This window comes from Coenobita brevimanus, chromosome 22 (genome assembly GCF_032717465.1).
Source record: "Coenobita brevimanus isolate Jiangsu-jjx chromosome 22, ASM3271746v2, whole genome shotgun sequence".
Lineage (NCBI taxonomy): Eukaryota > Metazoa > Arthropoda > Malacostraca > Decapoda > Coenobitidae > Coenobita > Coenobita brevimanus.
Genome location: NC_136975.1, coordinates 43,378,171 through 43,399,124, shown reverse-complemented (window position 1 = coordinate 43,399,124; position 20,954 = coordinate 43,378,171). Strand labels below are relative to the sequence as shown.

General features: G+C 40.6%; 1 protein-coding gene across 1 annotated transcript in view; it reads left to right on the top strand.

Moving 5' to 3' along the window:
• The window catches only part of LOC145392489 (adenylate cyclase type 9-like), a 56,985-nt gene that overhangs the window by 3,649 nt on the left and 32,382 nt on the right, over nt 1-20,954 (top strand). Inside the window, exons 2-3 of the mRNA XM_080266882.1 lie at nt 9,358-9,583; nt 13,665-13,802. Of these exons, the coding sequence (XP_080123008.1) occupies nt 9,358-9,583; nt 13,665-13,802 (364 nt within the window). The remainder of the gene's footprint in view (nt 1-9,357; nt 9,584-13,664; nt 13,803-20,954) is intronic.

Sequence of the window (20,954 nt, the reverse complement as noted above, 5' to 3'; positions counted from 1 at the left end):
TTTGAAACAGACACAATCGTTTTGTCCGGATAGTGGAAAAAATGTATAAATAACGGTTTGGAACAGCCAGATCACAGCATTCAGGTAATGGATGGTCTGGGTAATGGCCATCCGGATAATGAAGAGATTACTGTATGTAGAAATATAATTGGTTGTAGGCTGTCTATATCCATCCATCCATCATCCAATCCTACGTTACCCCACGAGGAACGTAGGAGACTGGGGCTAGGCAATTTAGTCCTGACATTTAAGATGAGAGTGACTAGCCTCACTTATCCTTGAGTGGCATTACATGAGCAATAACCCCACCCACCCCTTGGATATAAACCTTCACCGGCTTAGTTTGATTGGAGCGCCACAATTACCCACTAAACCACCAGGCGCCATAATTTGGTTATATGGTTACTACCCTGCATAGTAAATGGTTTCCTGGTGTACTGGAAACCATTTGGCTTGTCACTCAGTGTAGAGTCACCCATAGGCAGAAGGAACGGGAAAGAATGAAGGAAAGAATGACAAAAAAGGGAGTGTACGGTCACCTGTGGGCAGAAGGACAAGAAAAGAATGAAGTAAAGAAAGACAGAGGAGGAAGGAAGGAAGGAAAGGTGGGAGGAGAGGAAAGGGCAGACACCCGAGAACAGCATTGCACTGAGTGAGTGGATGCTGTCTATAGATTTCTGATAATCTGTTTTACACATTTGTAGGAGTAGACTGTATCACCAGACGAACAGGGCAGTACTTCCAAGGTGGATGGCAAGCTGGTGATAGGGAGAGCTGGAGCTCCCGTTTCACCAGCCCTCAGGACTTGATCCCGACCATCTCCCTTTGCTGAACATTTTCAGTGCATTCATTTACAAAGAGAGTAGGCCAGCATACTCTTTTAATACCTCTGCCTTCAGCTGTCTGCACCACACTACATGCACATATGATATCACACCTTCTGTTCCCACTCGCTTTAGCAATGGCCGCTGCATTATTACTATCAAACGAGGTGGTACCTCAAATTGCCACCACCGGCAGGGTAGGGCTGGCAGCACAGGGTCCTCCCGGTTGCCATCAGGTGACTGTGCCGGCAACGACTGTTGCAATTTCCAGTCATGCGCGTCAGCGGAGAAGTGAAGGTGCGGCCTTATTCCTCACCAATATCTGTGGGCTCAGCACCAATCTAAATCGAGTTCATTTTTTCCTACAGTCCATATCCCTTCTGGCCCTGTTCCTCACAGAACCACAAATCTCACCCTCTACCGAAATATCCCCATTTTGCTTTCCTGATTACCATCTCCTCACAAACTTCCATAACAAGGGCGGCACCTGTTGTTATATCATATCTCAGTATGCAGTTGACACTATTTAAAACCTCATTTAATCCAGTTTTGATTACTCACTGTATTAACTAAATTGTTTAAATATTACTAAATATATCTGTGTAGTCAATTGCTCCCCCAATGCTTCTTCAGAACCCAGTGTATTTGACTCCATATCCACACAGTTGAGTAACCTTAACCTTGCCCTTAGCACCAAAATTGTCATTTCGGGTGATTTTAACGTACATAATGTTGAATGGTTATTGCATTCTACCAGGACTGACGCTGCTGGTCTAGAGTGCGTACTGTTTGCAGCATCGTTTAATCTCACGTAGTTGGTAAAGCAGCCAACCAGAATACCAGATAATCCTGACCATAATGCCCACTTCTTGGATTTATTCTTGATAAATAATCCAGATCAATACAGGATAGAGGTACTGTCACTACTTGGATCTTCTGACCACAATCTCATCAAAACCTCAGTTAGTCCCCTCAAACCTCCCCATTCTGAACCTGTCAGGGTGGCCTGATGGCACTTTGATAAGGCAGACTGGGATGTATTTAGAAATTATCTTGTAGACATTCCATGGCAGTCTGTCTTCTCTAGTGATGCCAATTCTACTCAGTTCCACATTTGTGACTTAATACTGGCTGGTATGGATTCATTCATACTAAGTCAACAGTTCACTAAAAAATTGAACTCTCCAAAATGGTTAGATAGCAACTGTGCCAGAGCAACAGCCTAAGTCATTAGCATATAACTCTTATTTAAAATTAAAAAAAATCTGAATCACTCTGTCAATTTAACATTGCTAGAAACCATGCAAAAGCTGAATCAAACTTTCTTCAATATCAAGTAAGAAAACTACTTAACAGCCCTAATGACAATAGAATATTCTGGTCAACTCTCAGTTCTTTCAATAATAACTTTAACAAGTCATCATCTATTCCCCCACTAAAATTTTCACATGGCAGCATTACAAATGATCCGCGTGGGAAAGCAGATATCTCTGGCAGAACATTTGCCAGAAATTGTACCTTGAGAGGAAGTCAGGCAGAATGTCCATGTATAGGAACTTGACTCCCGAAATTGTTCCACATAAAATACAGACAAGATACATAAAATCCATCCTAGACAACTTACCTACCAACAAAACTCCAGGCCCAGATGGAATTCCTCCAATTTTTTTGAAAAGGTGTTCCCCAGAACTTGCCTCTGTTCAAGCTAAATTACAGTATTCAGACTATGCATACGTACTTCTTCATTCCATGATTCATGGAAAGAAGCCAGTATCCACCCAATTCCAAAGAAAGGAAGTTCCTCTGACGCCTCTGATTACAGAGGCTGTCACATCTTCTCTTGGTAAAGTACCGTATTTGAAATGTTAATTAATAAGCACATAGTTAAACATCATGAATCCAACAACTTAATTAGTGATAGACAATATAGTTTTTACCACGAAAGATCCACCATTGACATACTCAATCTCCTGACTCACGCCGTCCATCAATCAGTTGACCTGCATGGAGAAACTCATGCAGTAGCCCTTGATATATCTAAAGCTTTCGACAGTATGGCATCGTTCCCTGTTGTCCAAACTCCCTTGCTATGGACTAACATCTTTTGTTCCTCTATTTTCCTCATATCTCAGCAACAGAAATATAAGAGTAAAAGAAGATGATGTATATTTCGGTTTCCACTCAGTTAATGCCAGCATGCCACAGGGATCAGTTTTGGCGCCAACCCTGTTCCTGGTTCATATTAATGATCTCTTATCTGTCACCCACAGTCCCAACCATTCATATACAGATGACTCAACACATCATAGTTCATTCACACTCAGACATCCATTTACAAAGTCAAACTCCCAACTCAGTACAGCCATCTCCATAAATCAAGACCTATCTGTGATCAGTGAATGGGGACAAAACAATCTTGTCTCACTTAATGTTAGTAAAACCAAATATATACAATTTACCAATAGACAGGTATTGCCAGATTTGTATATCACCTTCAATGCTACAAATATTCCTGTCTCTAAAAGTATTGAAATTCTCTGTGTCTCCCTTAACAGTGCCCCCAGCTGGACCTCTCATGTCAGATCACTTGCTAAAACCACCTCAAAGAAATTTGGATTATTGTGCAGAGTCCGTACCTTCTTCACTGACAAGCAGTTAGCTATAGTTTATAAGAGTCATGTGCACTTTCAGTTTGAATATTGCTCACCCTTGTGGAATGGATGTGGAGAGGTTGCATTAAAACAACTAGACAAAATTTGGAGGAAAGCTGTTGGAAGTATTAATAACCCTGCTGTTATAAATAAACCCCCTCCCCCACGAGTAAGAAGGAATGTTGCCTCCCTTGCAATATTTTATAGATATTTTTACGGCAAAAGCTCAGAAGAAGTTGCGTCCATTGTGGCACCTCTCCATGCCTTCCCTTATGCTGCACGGGCATCTGGTAGCGTTCATGACTGGAATGTCACTCAGCCATATTGCAGAACTTCTGCCTGTCAGAATTCCTTCATTCCCTGAACTGCATCTCTCTGGGACTCACTTCCCTAGAGTTGTTTCCCACCAAACTTCAACCTACAACCTACAGCTGTTCAAGTCCAACGGTTACAGATATTTTATTAATGGAGGACACCAGTAATCTGGCGTATGGATTATTATTGTTTTTATTCATTTGTTTTTCCTTTCTCTGTTCTGTTATTTTTTTAAAAATAATAATACTGTAATCAGTCATTGTGCTCATCTGAATTAGACCAGCAGTGTAAGCAGATGAGATAGCATATTTTATTATAACACAAGTTGTCCCTCCTGCTTTCTCTGCCCAGACTCTATGTAGTAGAATTAAGTTCATAAGTCCTAAATTCTTAGCACAAAAAAAAACCTGTCTTGCTTACTGACTGCAGTTGAAAATTGAAGCTGTAGTAGGACTCGCGTACGTTTGCGGCTGTGGTGTGGCCCGCACCTGTGTACAATGGTGCCACGTTTCCCCAACTTGCGATGTGAAACGGAAGCTATTTGTGTACAAGGCATCACTACTACCTACCTATCTACTGCCAGACGCCATAATCCCGTAAGGAGTGGCCATTTGACTTTGAGTTAGTTGTTTTACGGGGAGGGGCACTAACCCTCCACCAACCCACTTGTTGACACGTAGGGAGCACGTATGGTTTGGTTATATGGTTCCCACCCAGCATTGTAAATGGTTTCTTGGCTTACAGGAAACCATTAGGCTTGTCACTCAATGTAAAGCCACCTGTAAAGGAAAGAAAAGCAATAAGAAGTGACAGGAAAGATGGGAGAAATAGGAAGAAAGGAGGACAGACACAGAAAAAGAATGATAAAGGCTAAGGAAGTAGTAGGCAGCATTACATCAAGTGAGTGGATGATGGTCGCCACCACCTACCACAAACAAGGCATCACAAATTCGATAAATTCAGATGAATAAAACTTACACTTGTGTATTTTGATGAATGAATCAACAGTAATCTTATTATGCATAAAATATTTATACAGTAGCACAGAAACATGGCATACATATTGTACAGTGTTGCTAAAAGAAATTGTATTCACTTTTAATGGTTTTTAGCGTAGTTTTAGGGTGGGTAATAATATCACAGTTATGGATATAAGATAATGAGCCTGAAAAAAAGAAGAAATATGCCAATATCCAAAGTAAAAGAAATAATTCATGTAATTCTTGTGAGTGGCAACACTTACACACCCATCTGGCCTAAGATAAAGTACCGTAGACCCAACCATAGCTTGTACAGGTGTTGCTAGGGAAAAATGCTCACATTTACTGGCTTTTACCATAATTTTAAGGGCGAGGAATAATCACATTTATAATCATAAGCTAATACGTAGGACAAAATAGTAGGCATATGCCAATACCGAAGTAAAAAAAAAAAAAAAACATTTCACTCGCGAGCGGCAACACTTCCACACCCAGTCGGAGAGAGAGAGAGAGAGAGGCACGAGAGGGGCATGCATTGAATGCATTGTCGGCATCACTAAATATAACAAAACCAAATTAACAAATGAAAGCACAATTATAAATAACTTATCAAAGAATCAAAAGTACTCAGGGTGGCTCACATTTCCCACCAGGAGAGAGAGAGAGAGAGAGAGAGAGAGATAACGGTATAGAAAACGTGGCAACACTGTACACAGGTGCGGGCCACACCACAGCCGCAAACGTACGCGAGCCCTACTATAGAAGGAACATAATGCTGTATACAAGATCTTTCCTTCTTGTCTGTGTGGTTTATGAGGTTCAGTATGCTCACCACAGACAGAAAACTTTCCTCCTTATAGATGTTACCTGTGCACTGCACCATGGACAGGTAGGTATCCTAGCCACAAGTAAAGAACATTCTTCCATACTTGTTGCATCTAGAAGTTGACTTTACATGATCTAAAATCTTAACTAATTAATGCCCTTATTAAGTTTAAGTAGACTTTGAGTTGAATAATATTTTTTGCCAGTCCAGCCATGTCACAACTTAAGCGATTTTGATTATACACGATATAAATACGCTGTCGACAGATATTTCATATTTTGATATTTCTCCATACATTCACTCGATGTAATGCTACTTTGGGTATCTGCCCTTTCCTGTCTTCCTTCCTTCCTCTTCTGTCTTTCTTTCCTTCATTCTTCCTTCTTCCTTGTGCCTACGGGTGACTTTACACTCCCTCTTCGGTCTTTCTTTCCATCATTCTTTCTTCTTCCTTCTGCCTATGGGTGACCCTACACTGAGTAACAAGCCAAATGGTCTCCTATACATCAGGAAACCATTTACTATGCTAGGTGATAGCCATATAACCAAATTATGGCACCTAGTGGTTTAGTGAGCAATTAAGGCACTCCAGTCGGATAGTGCCGGTGCAGGTTATATCCAAGGGGTGGGTAGGGTTTAATGTTCACGTAATGCCACTCAGGGATGAGTGAGGCTGGTCACTCTCATCTTAAATGTCAGGACCAACTTGCCTAGCCCCGGGCCTCCATGCTCCTCATGGGGCAATGTGGGATTGGGTGATGGATGGACAGGTGGAATTTCTAAGTGTGGGTGCAGATTAAAAATTCATATACTGTACTGTACCTCTACCCTGCCATTTCTAGGCTCTCACACACACACACACACACACACACACACACACACACACACACACACACACACACACGTGTGTGTGTGTGTGTGTGTGTGTGTGTGGTCCAGTACCTACATAATGAAAAAAGATGGAGGGATACTAAAATAACCAAACAAAGCTTGTACTGTTGTATTGTGTAATGCACAAGTTAGGGCAAGGAAAGAAACATTGTAAATTATGGTAAGTACAGGCATACCCCTGTTTAACAATGTAATTGGTTAGGTAAATCCCTATTGTTAGGCGGGGTAGTGTATATCGGGGTACTTTTAACATGTATTTCAATGTGGACTGTTTACTAGCCTTGGGTTTTCCCCCCAAACCAAGTCCAAAACCCACCCAGATGAGCCCCAAAACAGGTTTAAAGGCAATTGAAATAGCCTAACAGTTATCAAGGAAGCTAACCTAAGCCTAAAACCTGTAAATAACTCACTAAAACCAACAAATCATATCTGAATATCATTAAATATGTCTGGAAAAAATCAAACTTAGTAAGCTGTACCCCAAAATGACAATGTTCACCCCACCTATGGCTAAAATACATTAATCAGAGTCTAAAAACAGCTTATAAATCAACCTAAAAACACAATTTTAGTCTAAAATATCCTCAAAATCGGTAAGAAAAATCAAAACCCTTCGTTAAACCGGGGATTGGCCATCTTTAGGTGGGGTATGGTGCAATTTCTACCCCCATCGTTAAGCGGGGGTATCGCATCTAGGGATATCGTATATCGATGTATTACTGTATGCAGATTAAGCCTACATAGGGTTTGATTATAACCTAAACATCATTAACATTTCACTATTTTTGGACCCATCTTTTTGTGTAAACTAGCAACTGTACTGTGAAGTAAAAAATAAGTTTTTGTGAAGGAATGGACAATGGACATGTTTGCATTATTTTGGTTATGTGGTTGTGTGATAGAACCAACCACGCACCCAGTCACCTCACACCAGATTGGCCCACAGGCCTCTGCAATTGATAAATTATCTTTGTACACATATTAAAAACCAAACTTACCATTGGATTAGTTATTTTAGGACATAACCATGGCAAAGTATTGCTCAGCAGTCTTGAGTAGTAAATGATTTTGTTTAATAAAGATTTACTGTCTGAAGCTACAGAACGTGGTGAATATTTTTGGCGTATCAGATAGAGTCAGGATTCCAGGGGCTTGAATGGTGAGCGAATGGAAGCATGGCCCATAGGATTGGGCAAATTTGGGCTGTCTGGACATTGCTGCTCCTCACCCTGCCCTAAGGTGGAACAGGAGGTCTGGGTGATGATAATGATGATGATGATAATGATGAAAAGCCTATGCATTATGACCCAGTTTATGTGGTGGGCTGCTGCACAGTGGCAAGGTATGGGGTTTGCTATGATAACTATGCAAGTGCCTTGCCCAGAAAGTGAAGACAGGTGTTGTTCACAAAAGTCTCTGCAATTTATGAATGATGTTTCATTTTCATGTTAATACCAAAAATTACCTTGTGTTTGAATATGTTTAAACCAAAATTTGTCAGCAATGTAATCATCAGTAACAAAATATTTTGATAAATTACAAACAAAATTGTGCTCTGGTGGCAACTGGTGGGTGGTAGTGCTCTGTGTGGTGATCAGGATGAGCACCCATGCCTTAAACTGGGTAGGGTTAGGCCAGGTCTGCTGAAGAGTGCACTAATCCCTCTGCAGTTGATAAAATAACAGTACTGTACTCACATACCACCCCACATAGTCACTGCCGTATGCATCATTTATAAACAGACTCATCTAGTTAGATTTTTTATTATGGCATTTTTTTTTTTTTTTTTTTTTTTTTTTTTTCCACATTCACAGCCAAATGCTAGTTAAACTTCAGGGCTCCTTTATTAGAAAGGGGGCATCTTTATGAATTAGGTGTACTGTATTCTACTATTTTGTTAATATTGTTTTTTAAAGTTTAGGAACAATTTAGGGGGTGTTAATTGGGGTGTTTGGGCCATACATGAGGCCTTGGGAATGTAACCTTCTCATAAGTTGTGATACATCTGTAATTAGAATAAGAGGGAAAGATGTCCAGATCAATATAACATGTTCCTTCTTCTGTTTCATTGAGCATGGTTTTGACTACAGTCAATTTGTTTTCTTCTGACAAGATCGCTAATCCCTTTAAGCTCGGTTGATGGCTGAATGTAGTCATATTGGAGGGTGGATCTTGCTAATAACCATTGAGGCTCATTACTCATTCCAGTCTCATAACTAAAGCTCATTTAATTTCATGCAACCCCAGCTTGCTATTCAACTGAAAGTAAACTGTTTGTAGTTCATACTCTTTACAGTAAAACCTTAATATAATGGACTTCAATAGACTGGAATTCGCTTTTGGGACTTCAATAGACTGGAATTCGCTTTTGTCGGAATTGAGAAGCTACCAGACTAAATTCCTATATATTGGAAAAAGTCTGATAAAGCCAGAAGCAGTCTGGACTGCCAGATCACTTCTGCTTATGTTCACCACAATAAGGCAAATAAAAGACATGTTTGTCCGTGTACAGTACAATTATATATATTATACTATTTGATTACTATAGTGAAGTTGTAACACAGTACAGTACCACAGTGATAGTTAGAACAGTTTAAAAACAATTCATGCCAACCAGACTAATGTCTGATGTATCAGAAAAAGTCCGAGTTGGCAGGGGGAAGTCCGGATGTCGCTTTTATTGGAGTTTCACATTTTTCGGAGTGGCTTGGGCTCCAATTAGTCCGTTATAGTGAAGTCTTATTATATTGTTCTTTCCATTTTCTTGTATTATAAACCTAACTGTACCTCATCTTTGGAAGGAAAATGGAGGCAGGGTGATGATGGTGATGAACAGAATGATGATTACGGTCTGTTTTCTTTTTTCACAGATTTGACAGTGACATCCTTGAGGGCCAGTACCGCCATTCAGCCCTGCCAAAATCCACAAAACGGTTTATGTTCGCCTTGTTCTTTATCCTGTTCAATAGTGTCGTTTGGGCATTGTACTGGGCCATCACCCGCCCCACACACTGGCCATTCTGCTTTGTTGTTGCCTTGGTGCTTGCCCTCATCTCAGTCTCTCAGCTCGTCTACATACGACATGAAAGCTATAAGGTAATCATTTTAGTCATCTAGTGCTTCCTCAATAGAATGAACTACAGTGTATAGTTATAATGAGTGAAATATGGTACAGGTAGCACTGTATTCAGGGTAGTTGAAAATAACATTAATTTAGTTTGATGAGTTGTGCTGATACTTATTCGTCATTATCATCATCATCATCCAGACCTCCTTTCCCACCCTAAGATGGGGTGAGGAGTAGCAGCATCCAGACAGCCAAAGTTTGCCCAGTTCAGTGGGCCATGCCTCCATTCACTTATCATTCAAGCCCATGGAATCCGGGCTTCATCTTATAGTCCAAAAAATTTCACCACATTCTGTAGCTTCACATATACTTATTTGATAGAGCCAGTCCGAACACTGTCACGTAACTCCTCCGTGGCCATCAGTGTTGAATGACGTGTAGCGATAAATGGCTGCAGGCGTCTTTTGAGGGCGGCCTATAAAAAACGGCATAATTTTTGGGGAAGTGAATGAACGTTCTGAACGTCTTCAGACTGACCTACACTACACCCCCATACATCCCATCAAGCAGTTCAGAGCCTGCTGCTGTGATGAGTGAATTTTTTATATTTTTGCTCATGGCCATGCCTAAACAATCACAACTACCCCCATTATCTCAACCTGCACAGAAAATGTCATCTTTGTCCTCCCCTGTGAAACACACACAGCCACCCTGTTTGTGATTATGAATAAATACAGGGATTTAAAAAAAAAATGACAATAAAAGAAAAATACATTTTTGTCTTGGTTTCTTTACCTGTGTGCTCAGGTTTGTTGTACTGGTTTGGATCATTCAGTGCAGTGCGACTTGTAGAAAACTGTCAAAATTTTCGGGAAGTGAACGAACATCTGGGACTTGTGACTGACTTCACTTCACACTCTCACACCTCATTTGTCAGTTCACCACCTGCTGCTGTGATGAGTGGATGTACGATTTTTTGACTCACAGCCATGCCTAAAGACTCATAGTTACATCCATTATCTCAACCCAGACAGAGAATATCATCTTTCTCCTCCCTTGCGAAACACACACAACCACCCTGTTTACAATCATAAGTAAACACAGGCATAAACCAAAAAGACTTGAAAATAAAAGAAAAATTAATAATTGTATGGTATCTATTGTGGAAAGTATTAAGAATATATGGAGTGGATGAGGAGTTGTTGAATGCTGTGAAGAGTATGTATGATGGTACAAAGGCTGCAGTGCTTGTGGATGGTGAACTGAGTGAATTTTTCTCTTTGAGGGTTGGGTTGAAACAGGGATGTGTCATGTCTCCATGGTTGTTCAATCTGTACATGGATGAGGTAATATAAGAGGTACAAGGTAGGGCAGTGGATGTTGGAGTGGCCCTGGTGAGAGAGGGTAGTGTTTGGAAGCTCCCTGTACTGTTGTTTGCAGATCATACTGTGTTGTTGAGTGAAGACGAAGGGGAGCCATAAGTCTTGGTGGATGAGTCTGGGAGAGTGTGTAAGAAACGGAATCTAAAGGTGAATGTAGGGAAGAGTAAAGTGATGGTCTTTGAGAGAGGTGAAGTCAATGATTGTACAGTGAGTTTGGATGGTGAGGAAATGGAAAATGTGAGTACGTTTAAGTACTTTGGTAGTGTGATGAGTAAGGATGGAAGTTTGGAGGGTGATGTGCTTGAAAGAGTACAACAAGGAGTGCTTGAAAGAGTACAACAAGGAAGGAAGGTTGCTGGTTCCTTGAAAGCAGTGATAAGAAAAAGGGAAGTGAGCATGGAAGTGAAAAAGTTACTGCATGACAGTATTGTGATACCAACTCTAACATATGAAAGTGAAGCTTAGATGTTGTTGGAAGGACACAAGTGAAGAGTGAGAGCAGTGGAAATGAGTTATTTAAGAGGAGCGTGTGGAGGCGCATGGAGAGATAGGCTGACAAATGAGGATATAAAGAAGCATTGTGGTGTGGATGTGGATGTGATAGGAAGCATTAGGAGGAACACACTGAGGTGGTTTGGCCATGTAGAGAGGATGGAGGGTGAGAGACTGACAAGGAGTGTGTATGTGAGTGAGGTGGAGGGGGGGAGAGGGAGGGGGAGGCCAAGGAGGAGATGGAGGGATGGGGTGGAGAGGTATATGAGAGAGAGGGGTGTGAGTTGGGAGTAGGGCAGTGAAATGGCGGGGGACAGGGCGACGTGGAGGCGATTATTTGTGGCCACCCCGTACGAGATTGAGGCGTCTGGCAATAGATAGATAGATAGATCTTTACCCGTTAGCTCAGTTTCTTGTACTATATTGATTCATTTCACATATTCTTTGCCTTTTAAAAGCATAACAGAAAAGTTTTCCGTGTTCACATGATATTTTCATGGGTGGAAAGGCCTCCCTTTCCTGCCTGCTAATCAGCTCGTGCGAGGTGCGAATGGCAGATCATCTTGCATTTCAATCCTCACTGTCCAGCCTGTACACTCAAGGGATGATGTTTATCTCATTTAGGTCCGAAATCAGAAACTCTCACCTCATTTTTCCAACAGACTCCACCACCCAGACTACAAAAATATGTCAATACTGTACTACCATCTACACGAAAAACATCGAAAAATGCAAAATAAATTCATAATATAATTTTTCACATTCAAACCTCGCATATTATGTACTGAAAAACTTCAAAATATGCATATCTAGATATTTCACACCTTCTCAGCACATTGACAATGTTTTTTTGGTTTTATAAAAGTGTGATGTTGCCTCACTACAATACCTACATGTGACTAGTATCAGCTGCCTAAATTTATGCAACTTCCGTGTTCGATTGCATGCCACAGGATGGGTCTAGGAAGCTCAAATTTGCACTGCCAGGTGCACCGGAACTTCCTCTTCAATATGGCAAGGAAAAAAGCAGTTTTCAAAACTTCAGAAAATGGCCCCGGTGTCGGCCAGGGACACCTGTAAAATTCCAGACTTACGACCACGGAGGGGTTAAAAAGGGGTGCCAAATCCCAGGTCATTTGCCTCTTCACACAAATTTCATCCAGCCACCTCGATCTCTTGTCAGTCCATTAGCCCTACCAACTTCCATATCATGCATCCTCACACAGTTATCTACCATATCCTTCCACCTTCTTCTTGGCCTACTTCGTCTCCTTTCTTGTTCAAATTTGCTCAGATATACCTTTTTCACTGCTCTGTTGTCATTCATTTTCTCTACACTACCATGCCATCTCAGTACACTCTCTTCGATCTTGGTGTCCACAGACTTCCTTACTCCGGATCTTTCATGAATCACATTTTTCCATATCTTATCCACTCTCTGTACACGACATACATTGCTCAATAGTCCTATCTCCACTGTTCATACTCTTGATTTTTCATTCCATGCCACACCATAGTCTCACATCTGTATGTTAAACCTGGCCCTAACACTTCTTCATGTAAACCTCGCGCAGCTGCAACACTCAAGCCTCTGTTTCTTATCAAGGCCTTCATAGCACCAGCTACTTTCCTTCCATGTGTCACTGTACTGTCCCCTTCCTTTGCACATTTTCCTCTCTTTTCTATCACTGTACTCAGGTATTTGAACTCTCTCATCAGTTCTAGTCTCTCTTCATTTGCTGTAACATCACACTGGGAGTCACCTTCCCTCTGAATAACGCCACTTTACTCTTTTCTGCATTTACTATTAAGGTATGACACTCTCAGACATCTACAAAACTCTGCACTAGTCTACCAAGCTCTTGTCCAGTATTTGCAAGTAACACTGCATAATGAGCATACTGTACATCAAATTTGAGATATTCCATCCATCACCATTCATCAAGGCATTTTACTTAGGCCAAAGGCAGACTTTTTTTTTTGCTCTCTGAACCTTACCACTCCCCATCATTGCATGAGAAAAAGAGATTGGGATGATGTGATGACATTTGTGCCACAAAGCTTTGATTCAGGTGAGTGAAAGTTCAGCAGTCAAAGGGTGTATGGATATAAAATAAAACTTTCTGACTTTTTTATTTCTAACATTTGAATTGTATCATCTGGTGTTAACCTGATTAAGTTATTTTTAGAAGAGTTAAACACCAGTACACTATTCTTTTTCTGTTTTCTTTTACAGGATCATCAGTTACTGGTATCTGTGGCAATGTCATTGTCTTTGATATTCGTAAGCCTCCTGCCATATTCTTTACACCAGGCCTCGTCAGATGTTATACCAGCCTTCACTGCAGTTGGCATGTTTGCAAGATGCATTGAGGTAAGTAATGGATTTGTGAATTATTTTGTCAGTTGGTCATTTCTTGTATTAAATATGCCTGTGTTTTCATCTCTGACCCAACCTCATCCCATCCTTAGGTAGGGAAAGAGGTCTGGATGATGATTTTTTTCCCTCATTAATAACTTCACTACACATCGAAGGTATTAAGAATATATGGAGTGGAGGGGAAATTGTTGAGTGCTGTGAAGAGTATGTACGAGGGAGCTAGGGCTACGGTGCGAGTGGATGGTGAGCTGAGTGAGTTCTTTGATCTCAATGTGGGACTGAAACAGGGTTGTGTAATGTCTCCATGGCTGTTTAATATATATATATGGATGGGGTCGTAAAGGAGGTACAAGGTAGGGCAGTGGATGTGGGGGTGGCCCTAATGAATGAGGGTGAGATTTGGAAGCTTCCGGTGTTGCTGTTTGCTGATGATACAGTATTGTTGAGTGAAGATGAATGGGAGTTGCAAGGTTTGGTGAATGAATTTGGGACAGTGTGTAGGAGGAGGAAGCTGAAAGTTAATGTAAACAAAAGTAAAGTTATGGTGTTTGAGAGGAATGAAGTCACAGAGTGTGCAGTGAGGTTGGATGGTGAGGATGTGGAGAATGTGAGTGCATTCAAGTACTTGGGTAGTGTGATGAGTAAGGATGGAACTTTGGGGGATGAAGTACGTGAAAGGGTACAGCAGGGAAGGAAGGTTGTTGGCACACTGAAAGCAGTGATGAGAAATAGGGAGGTGAGTATGGAAGTTAAGAAGTCACTGCATGATGGTATTGTGATCCCTACCCTGACGTATGGAAGCGAGGCGTGGACCTTGCAAGAGGGGAACAAGTCAAGAGTGAGAGCAGTGGAAATGAGTTACTTGAGAGGAGCATGTGGAGTGACATGGAGGGACAGGTTGACGAATGAAGAAGTGAAGGAACGTTGTGGGGTAGATGTGGATGTGGTTGAAAAGATTAGGAGAAATACACTGAGGTGGTTTGGACATGTGGAGAGGATGGAGAATGAAAGACTGACTAAGAGGGTGTATGTAGGTGAGGTGGAGGGAGGGAGAGGGAGGGGTAGACCGAGGATGAGGTGGAGGGATGGAGTTGAGAGGTATATGAGGGAGGGGGGGGTGAGTTGGGGGGAAGGGAGTCAAATGGTGGGTGACAGAGTGACTTGGAGGCGTTTTGTCTGCGGCCACCCTTTGCGGGATTAGGGCGTCGGGCTATAGATAGATAGATAGAATAACTTCACTGCGAGAGGTTTCTCTAAACTTAATTGAAAATATCTTGTCAGTAGCAGCAATCAATTATGTCACCGTAATGATGACTCTTCGTGTGTGTTAAGGGGTCCGTGTGTGCAGCATGTGTTAGTGGTGTAATGCTGTAGAGTAGTGGGACTTAGGCAATAATGGAGGACATTCGTAGGCTTAAAGGTACAGAGATGAGAATGATCAGATGGGTGTGTAGTGCATCCTTGAATGGCAGCCCTGGGGGGGTTAGGGTTACAAAAAAAAAAGTTGAGAGGAAGTATGGATCTAAAAAGTATTAGCGATGCGATGAGAAGGGGTAGATTGAGATAAGTTTGGATACGTGGAGAGAACAGGGGATGATGACTGGATGTGGATGATGAGAGGGGTGAATATTAAGAGTGGAGCTGCTAGAGGCAGACCGAAAAAGATTTGGTACGAGATCATAGAGTGTGATGTGTTGGATGAGGGACTGAATAGAGTGATTGCTAGAGATTGAGCAGCATGGAGAGCTACCATTAGGTGACCAAGGGTTATGTATGCAGGTATGCTGGAGCTTTTATGAACAAAAACGGAGGAAAGGGTTAATGGAAGCAGAGTTGAGACCCCTCAACCCAAGGGATCTCACCTAATATGGGTAAAATATTTTGTCACTAGCATAAGTCAGTTTTAAAAGATGTACAGTAGTGTACTGAGGAGGTCATCTGTATATGTAAACTTTGAATAGTTTCAGTTACATATATGACAGCTTGCTGTTGGTTTAGTTACAGCACATTATATAATTACATGAGACATATATAAACTTGCTGTAGCCTTAGTTTTATATATATATATATATATATATATATATATATATATATATATATATATACTGTATTCAGTAAACCCTTGTAAACTATAGTAAACCCTCAATATAACGAACTAATTGGGGGGAGGGGTGGGTCGCTATATCCAAAAGTTCACTATATATGAAGGGTCAGTATTTCCGAGGGATTACTGAACTCACTTTGCTATACTGAACTCAGTCCTGTGTGCCCAGACATAACCTAAACAAACTCATTGAAGTTTTACATGGGGAATTCGATGATTTATGAAGTTGTACATGTAAATACAATACTATAAGAAGACTACAGTATACTGTAGTACTGTTACAGTATGCTTACTGTGCCAGGAAGGGATGCTGTTAAGTACATCTGCTGTGCCAAGAAAGGATGCTGTTGTTACCATGGGCTGATTCCTGAACTTCCCCCTCATTTAGCGAACTTTGTTTGCAAAATCTGGGGGAAATTCGGTCATGATTTTGGTGTTCATTATATCTGAAATTAGCAATACTGGGGTTCGTTATATCAAGGGTTTACTGTATATGGAGCTTTAGGGTAGTTCGATTACCAAATTTTCCGACTAACTGAAAATAATTGCAAAAAAACCTATATTGCCCTGCACAATGGTTGCAGATTATACTGTATGTAATTACTTGTTTATTGACACTAAACTACAGAAGCATTCATAAAGCAATGAAAATGAACAATAAAAACAGTTTGGTGCATGTCATTGGGTAGGCTAGGATAGGAGGCTGCATAGCCTAGGCTAGGTTTGGCTAGGCGGTACTTTTTTATAACATACAGGCGTGGTGCTTCCACCTATATTATCAGAAACTCACAATCTCAAGGTAAGTAATTTTGTTACATAAGCAACACAGATAGTTAACTGTTCCACTGTGAGTGCAAGAAGTGATTGATAAAAGACAAAATATACCTATTATGGGGTACTAAGGGAAGCAGCCAGGTCACCTGCAGCAATGGTTACCAACGATCCCTCCAACTGGCCTTGTTCAATCGAGTTAAAGCAGTGGGGAACTTCATGATTTAACCAAACCAAACCAAACCTAATCCAGCATAACCTCACTTGTGTTTGACAGCCAGCTTTCAAATTTAAAAATGCGCGTTAGGAATGTTAAATATTGTCGGCTACTGGCAGACAGCGGCATAATCTTCGTGCATTCTAAATCCTCATTTATATTTTTCATCGGTAAGTTTATAAAAATCCCCAGTAGCTGTGGCAATTCATGAATAATAAGTAACCTGTGAAAGACTCATTTCAGTAGAAAAAATGGAAAGGCTGCATCTGTTTGGTAAAGAATTAATGGCTAGGCCAGACAGATAGAGTTGAGGAAGTAGGGTGCGATACATGAATCTTTGAACACAAATAAACAGTGTAGGCTATTAGCATGCATAAAGCAATAGAAATAAACAATAGAAATCAGTTCAGTTTGTTTCATTTCCCTTAAATTGGTGGATGTGTGTGCAAAGAGCTTTCGTAGGTTAGGCAACTTCTGTTGGAGATGGAGGTGGAGTGGTAGGTGGTGGGCACAACAGTCAGTTATGTAAAGTTCTGCATTTATTTACCTCACTTTCCAATCAGTTTAACTAAAATGTAATTCTTAGATTATAATAAACTAAAGTGTAGGATTTGAAATATAAGAAGTAAAATGTAACCCTTCGGATAAACACTTAGTCACACCTTGGTCAAAGTTCGACATCCCGCAAATTCCGCTTTCCGCAGGGTCAAATTATCGAGGGCTTACTGTATACAGTAGTCCTTCGGTTATCTGACGTAATAGAGCCAAAGGCATGTCTGGGTAGTGGCAGTGTCCGGATAATGAACAATATCCTCCCCTACTTTACCCAAACCCAACCTATACCCAACCTCCAGCCTATACCTAACCTATTTGTACAGTACTTCTGCTTACTTTTGCAAGTGTTTTCTGGTCATTCAGGCATATTTAGACATCAAAACACACATAAGAATGTCGAAAATAATTTTTAACACCAAGAAAACCATGCAAAAAAAAAAAAAAAAATTGAAAACCAAAAAACACCCTTTCTCATCACTACTATATGTACAGTATCCCTCCTTATTTTGGCAGTGCACTTCAGTCATTCTGCTATATTTAGACATCAAAACACACATAGGAATATCCTAAAAAATTTAAATACCAAAAAAAATATGCAAAAAAAGCACTGAAAACCAAAGAACACCCTGCCTATACACTACACTCAACCCCCTGCTATCGCGCCTAATTGGTCACAGGAAACACGTGTGATAGCTGAATGTGTGATAGCTGAACTGAACAATCAATGGGAAATTTTCTAATTGGTTTTTCGGTGGCCCATTTTTCTAACTTTTAACCACTTTATGCCTATGATTTCCTGCCAATCTTTCCTCTAACATGAAATACTGTAAAGCATTAGTATATTAATAATAACAGTATAATGAATAAATAAACAACATAAAAGGCCATCAAACTTTTATAAGGATTAAGGCTTGGGTGGTTTGATGGGTTCCGAGGCTTGGGAGTGGCTTAGTTGCCGCCAGATCTCTTTGGGTGTCTCCATTTCTTTAGTGTCCACAGCTAAAGGGGGTATCACACGGTACCTTATATCAGGAATGGCTGAGGAACATTTAAGTGGAACAAATTTTGGATGCCATCACACACGTTCCTCACACTGTCGTCAGAGCCCCGTCTCAGTTGTAAACGCGTGATTACTTTATCGACATCACAGTGTTTTCGACATAAGAAATATTAACTCTTTATAAGGGTTTCAAAACGATTGATATTTATTCTAAAATACAATACTGTATTAATAAGTATTCAGCGTTAGGCTAAATTTCAATGCTGTAGTACGATATTTTCTTTCGAGCCAAATGGGTTTTGGTCACTGTTTTGCCCGTCGTGTCCTCGGCAGGAATCCGTTCAGATGCATTCCAAATGCCCGTGCTATAATCGGGAATTTTACCACGTTACCGTTCAGATTAACTATCGTATCCTCTGCAAACCTTGTATGAAGTGCCGTGTGAATAAGTTTCGCTTAGCCTGTCTTCAAACTCGACGCGTGATAGCGGTTTTGGGGTGCGTGATAGCATGTATGGTTGTGCATTTGATGTGTGCGTGATAGCAGATAAGTGTGATGGATGAACGCGTGATAGCAGGGGGTTGAGTGTATGTACAGTTCCCCTGCTAATTTTGGCAGTGTTTTCTGGTCATTCAGCCATATGTAGACATCAAAACACACATAGGAGTAACCATATTAATGCTAAACACCAAGAAGACCATGCAAAAAAAAAAAAAAAAAAAAAAAAATTGAAACCCAAAAATGACCTACCTATACACCACTGGATGTACAGTACCCCTCCTAAGTTTGGCAGTGTTTTCAGGTTAGTCTGCCCTATTACGACAAAGTACACATAGGAATATCCAGAGTAATGTTAAACACCAAGAAAACCATGCAAAAAAAAAAAGAAAAAACTATATGTACAGTACCCTTTCAAATTTTGGCAGTGTTTTCTGGTTATTCTGCCTTATTGAGATCAAAACACATACTGTACGAATATCCATAATAATGCGAAACACCAAAAAAAAAATGCTTAAAGAACAGAAGTCCACAAAAAACCTGCAGACAGTTGCAAAAATAGTTAAGTTTCTGGGCCACCAAGTTATGGCTGCTTCCACACCATGAGAAAAAAAAATTCCACAGTCAGATATGTCCCTGTAAGTTGGTTATATTGATATAAATGGTATAGCATCATCTTCGCTGGTGTTTATGCAATAAGTTAAGCTAATAAAAACACAGAAAACTGATGTAAAATAACAAAACTGTAGTGAGAATAAATGTTTTTCAAGAGTAAATTTACCTTCATATAACTTTCAACCATTCCAGTGCAAAATTTTGCCCACACCTTGCAAGAGGTAAGCATGTGTCTAGATGCAAAATTTCATGAGATTTCTTGTGAATGTCGCAGAATTTTGACGCGACGAATAGTATTCGGGTAAATCGCCAAAAACTTTAAAAAGCCATAGGTTAGCATTTTCAGCGCAAAGGAGGGAAGGGAGTGAGGGGGTAGCCGGGAGGCCTGGCTAGCATGGCAGGGAGCATGAGAGGGTATGGAGGAGGGAAGGGAGAGGGGAGAAGCGAGGCTGTGGGCAGGATTTTCAACCTTCTGTCACGAGGTGGACAGGCACTTTTACTGTACATTTACTCGTGGCTTGTGGTCTGTGTTAGACGTGTGGTGGCCATTAGGAAACACAACTCCCGGTAACCAGATGGCTTTGGATGTTCAGTAGAGAGGCAGACAGCTGCTGTCACCAAACATGTACTCGTGGCTTGTGGTCTGTGTTTGACGCGCGGTGGCAGTTGGGAAAGACTTATCCCAGTGTCCTGCGACATTGGACATTAGGTGGGGATGGGTAAGGATGTTTTGACACCGCTTGTGGGTTACGGTTGCATTACTCGGGTACTAGAGGTTCGTTTGGAGTGATCAGATCATTGTGTGACTTTGACCATTCAGTACAAGGGTGGAAGGACATTTTAGCTCTGGTTGTGGGTTACAGCATATTTCTCTCTCATGGCTTGAGCTCAATGGCCACAATACCAAAAGTTTGAACATGCTGGCTGGCCAGCCGAAATTCTTGGGGACTTTTACGCCTAGATACTAGCAAGTAAATTCAGATAATGGTTTAATAGAGCCAAGGTCCAGTGTCCGGATCATGAACAGGTCCAGATACTGCACATCTGGATAAATAAGGGGATACTGTATATATATATATATATATATATATATATATATATATATATACAGTACATATATATATATATATATATATATATATATATATATATATATAGAATATAAATATATATATATATATATATATATATATATATATATATATATATCTATCTATCTATATATATATATATATATATATATATATATGCTGTATATATATATTCAGTACCCTCGCGTCCAACACGGTAATATTGTCATGCACAGGTCCCGTGTTGGACCAAAAACATGTTGGACAAACAACAGAGCTTATGGGGAAAAATGAATTATGTCAGCAACCCTAGGAA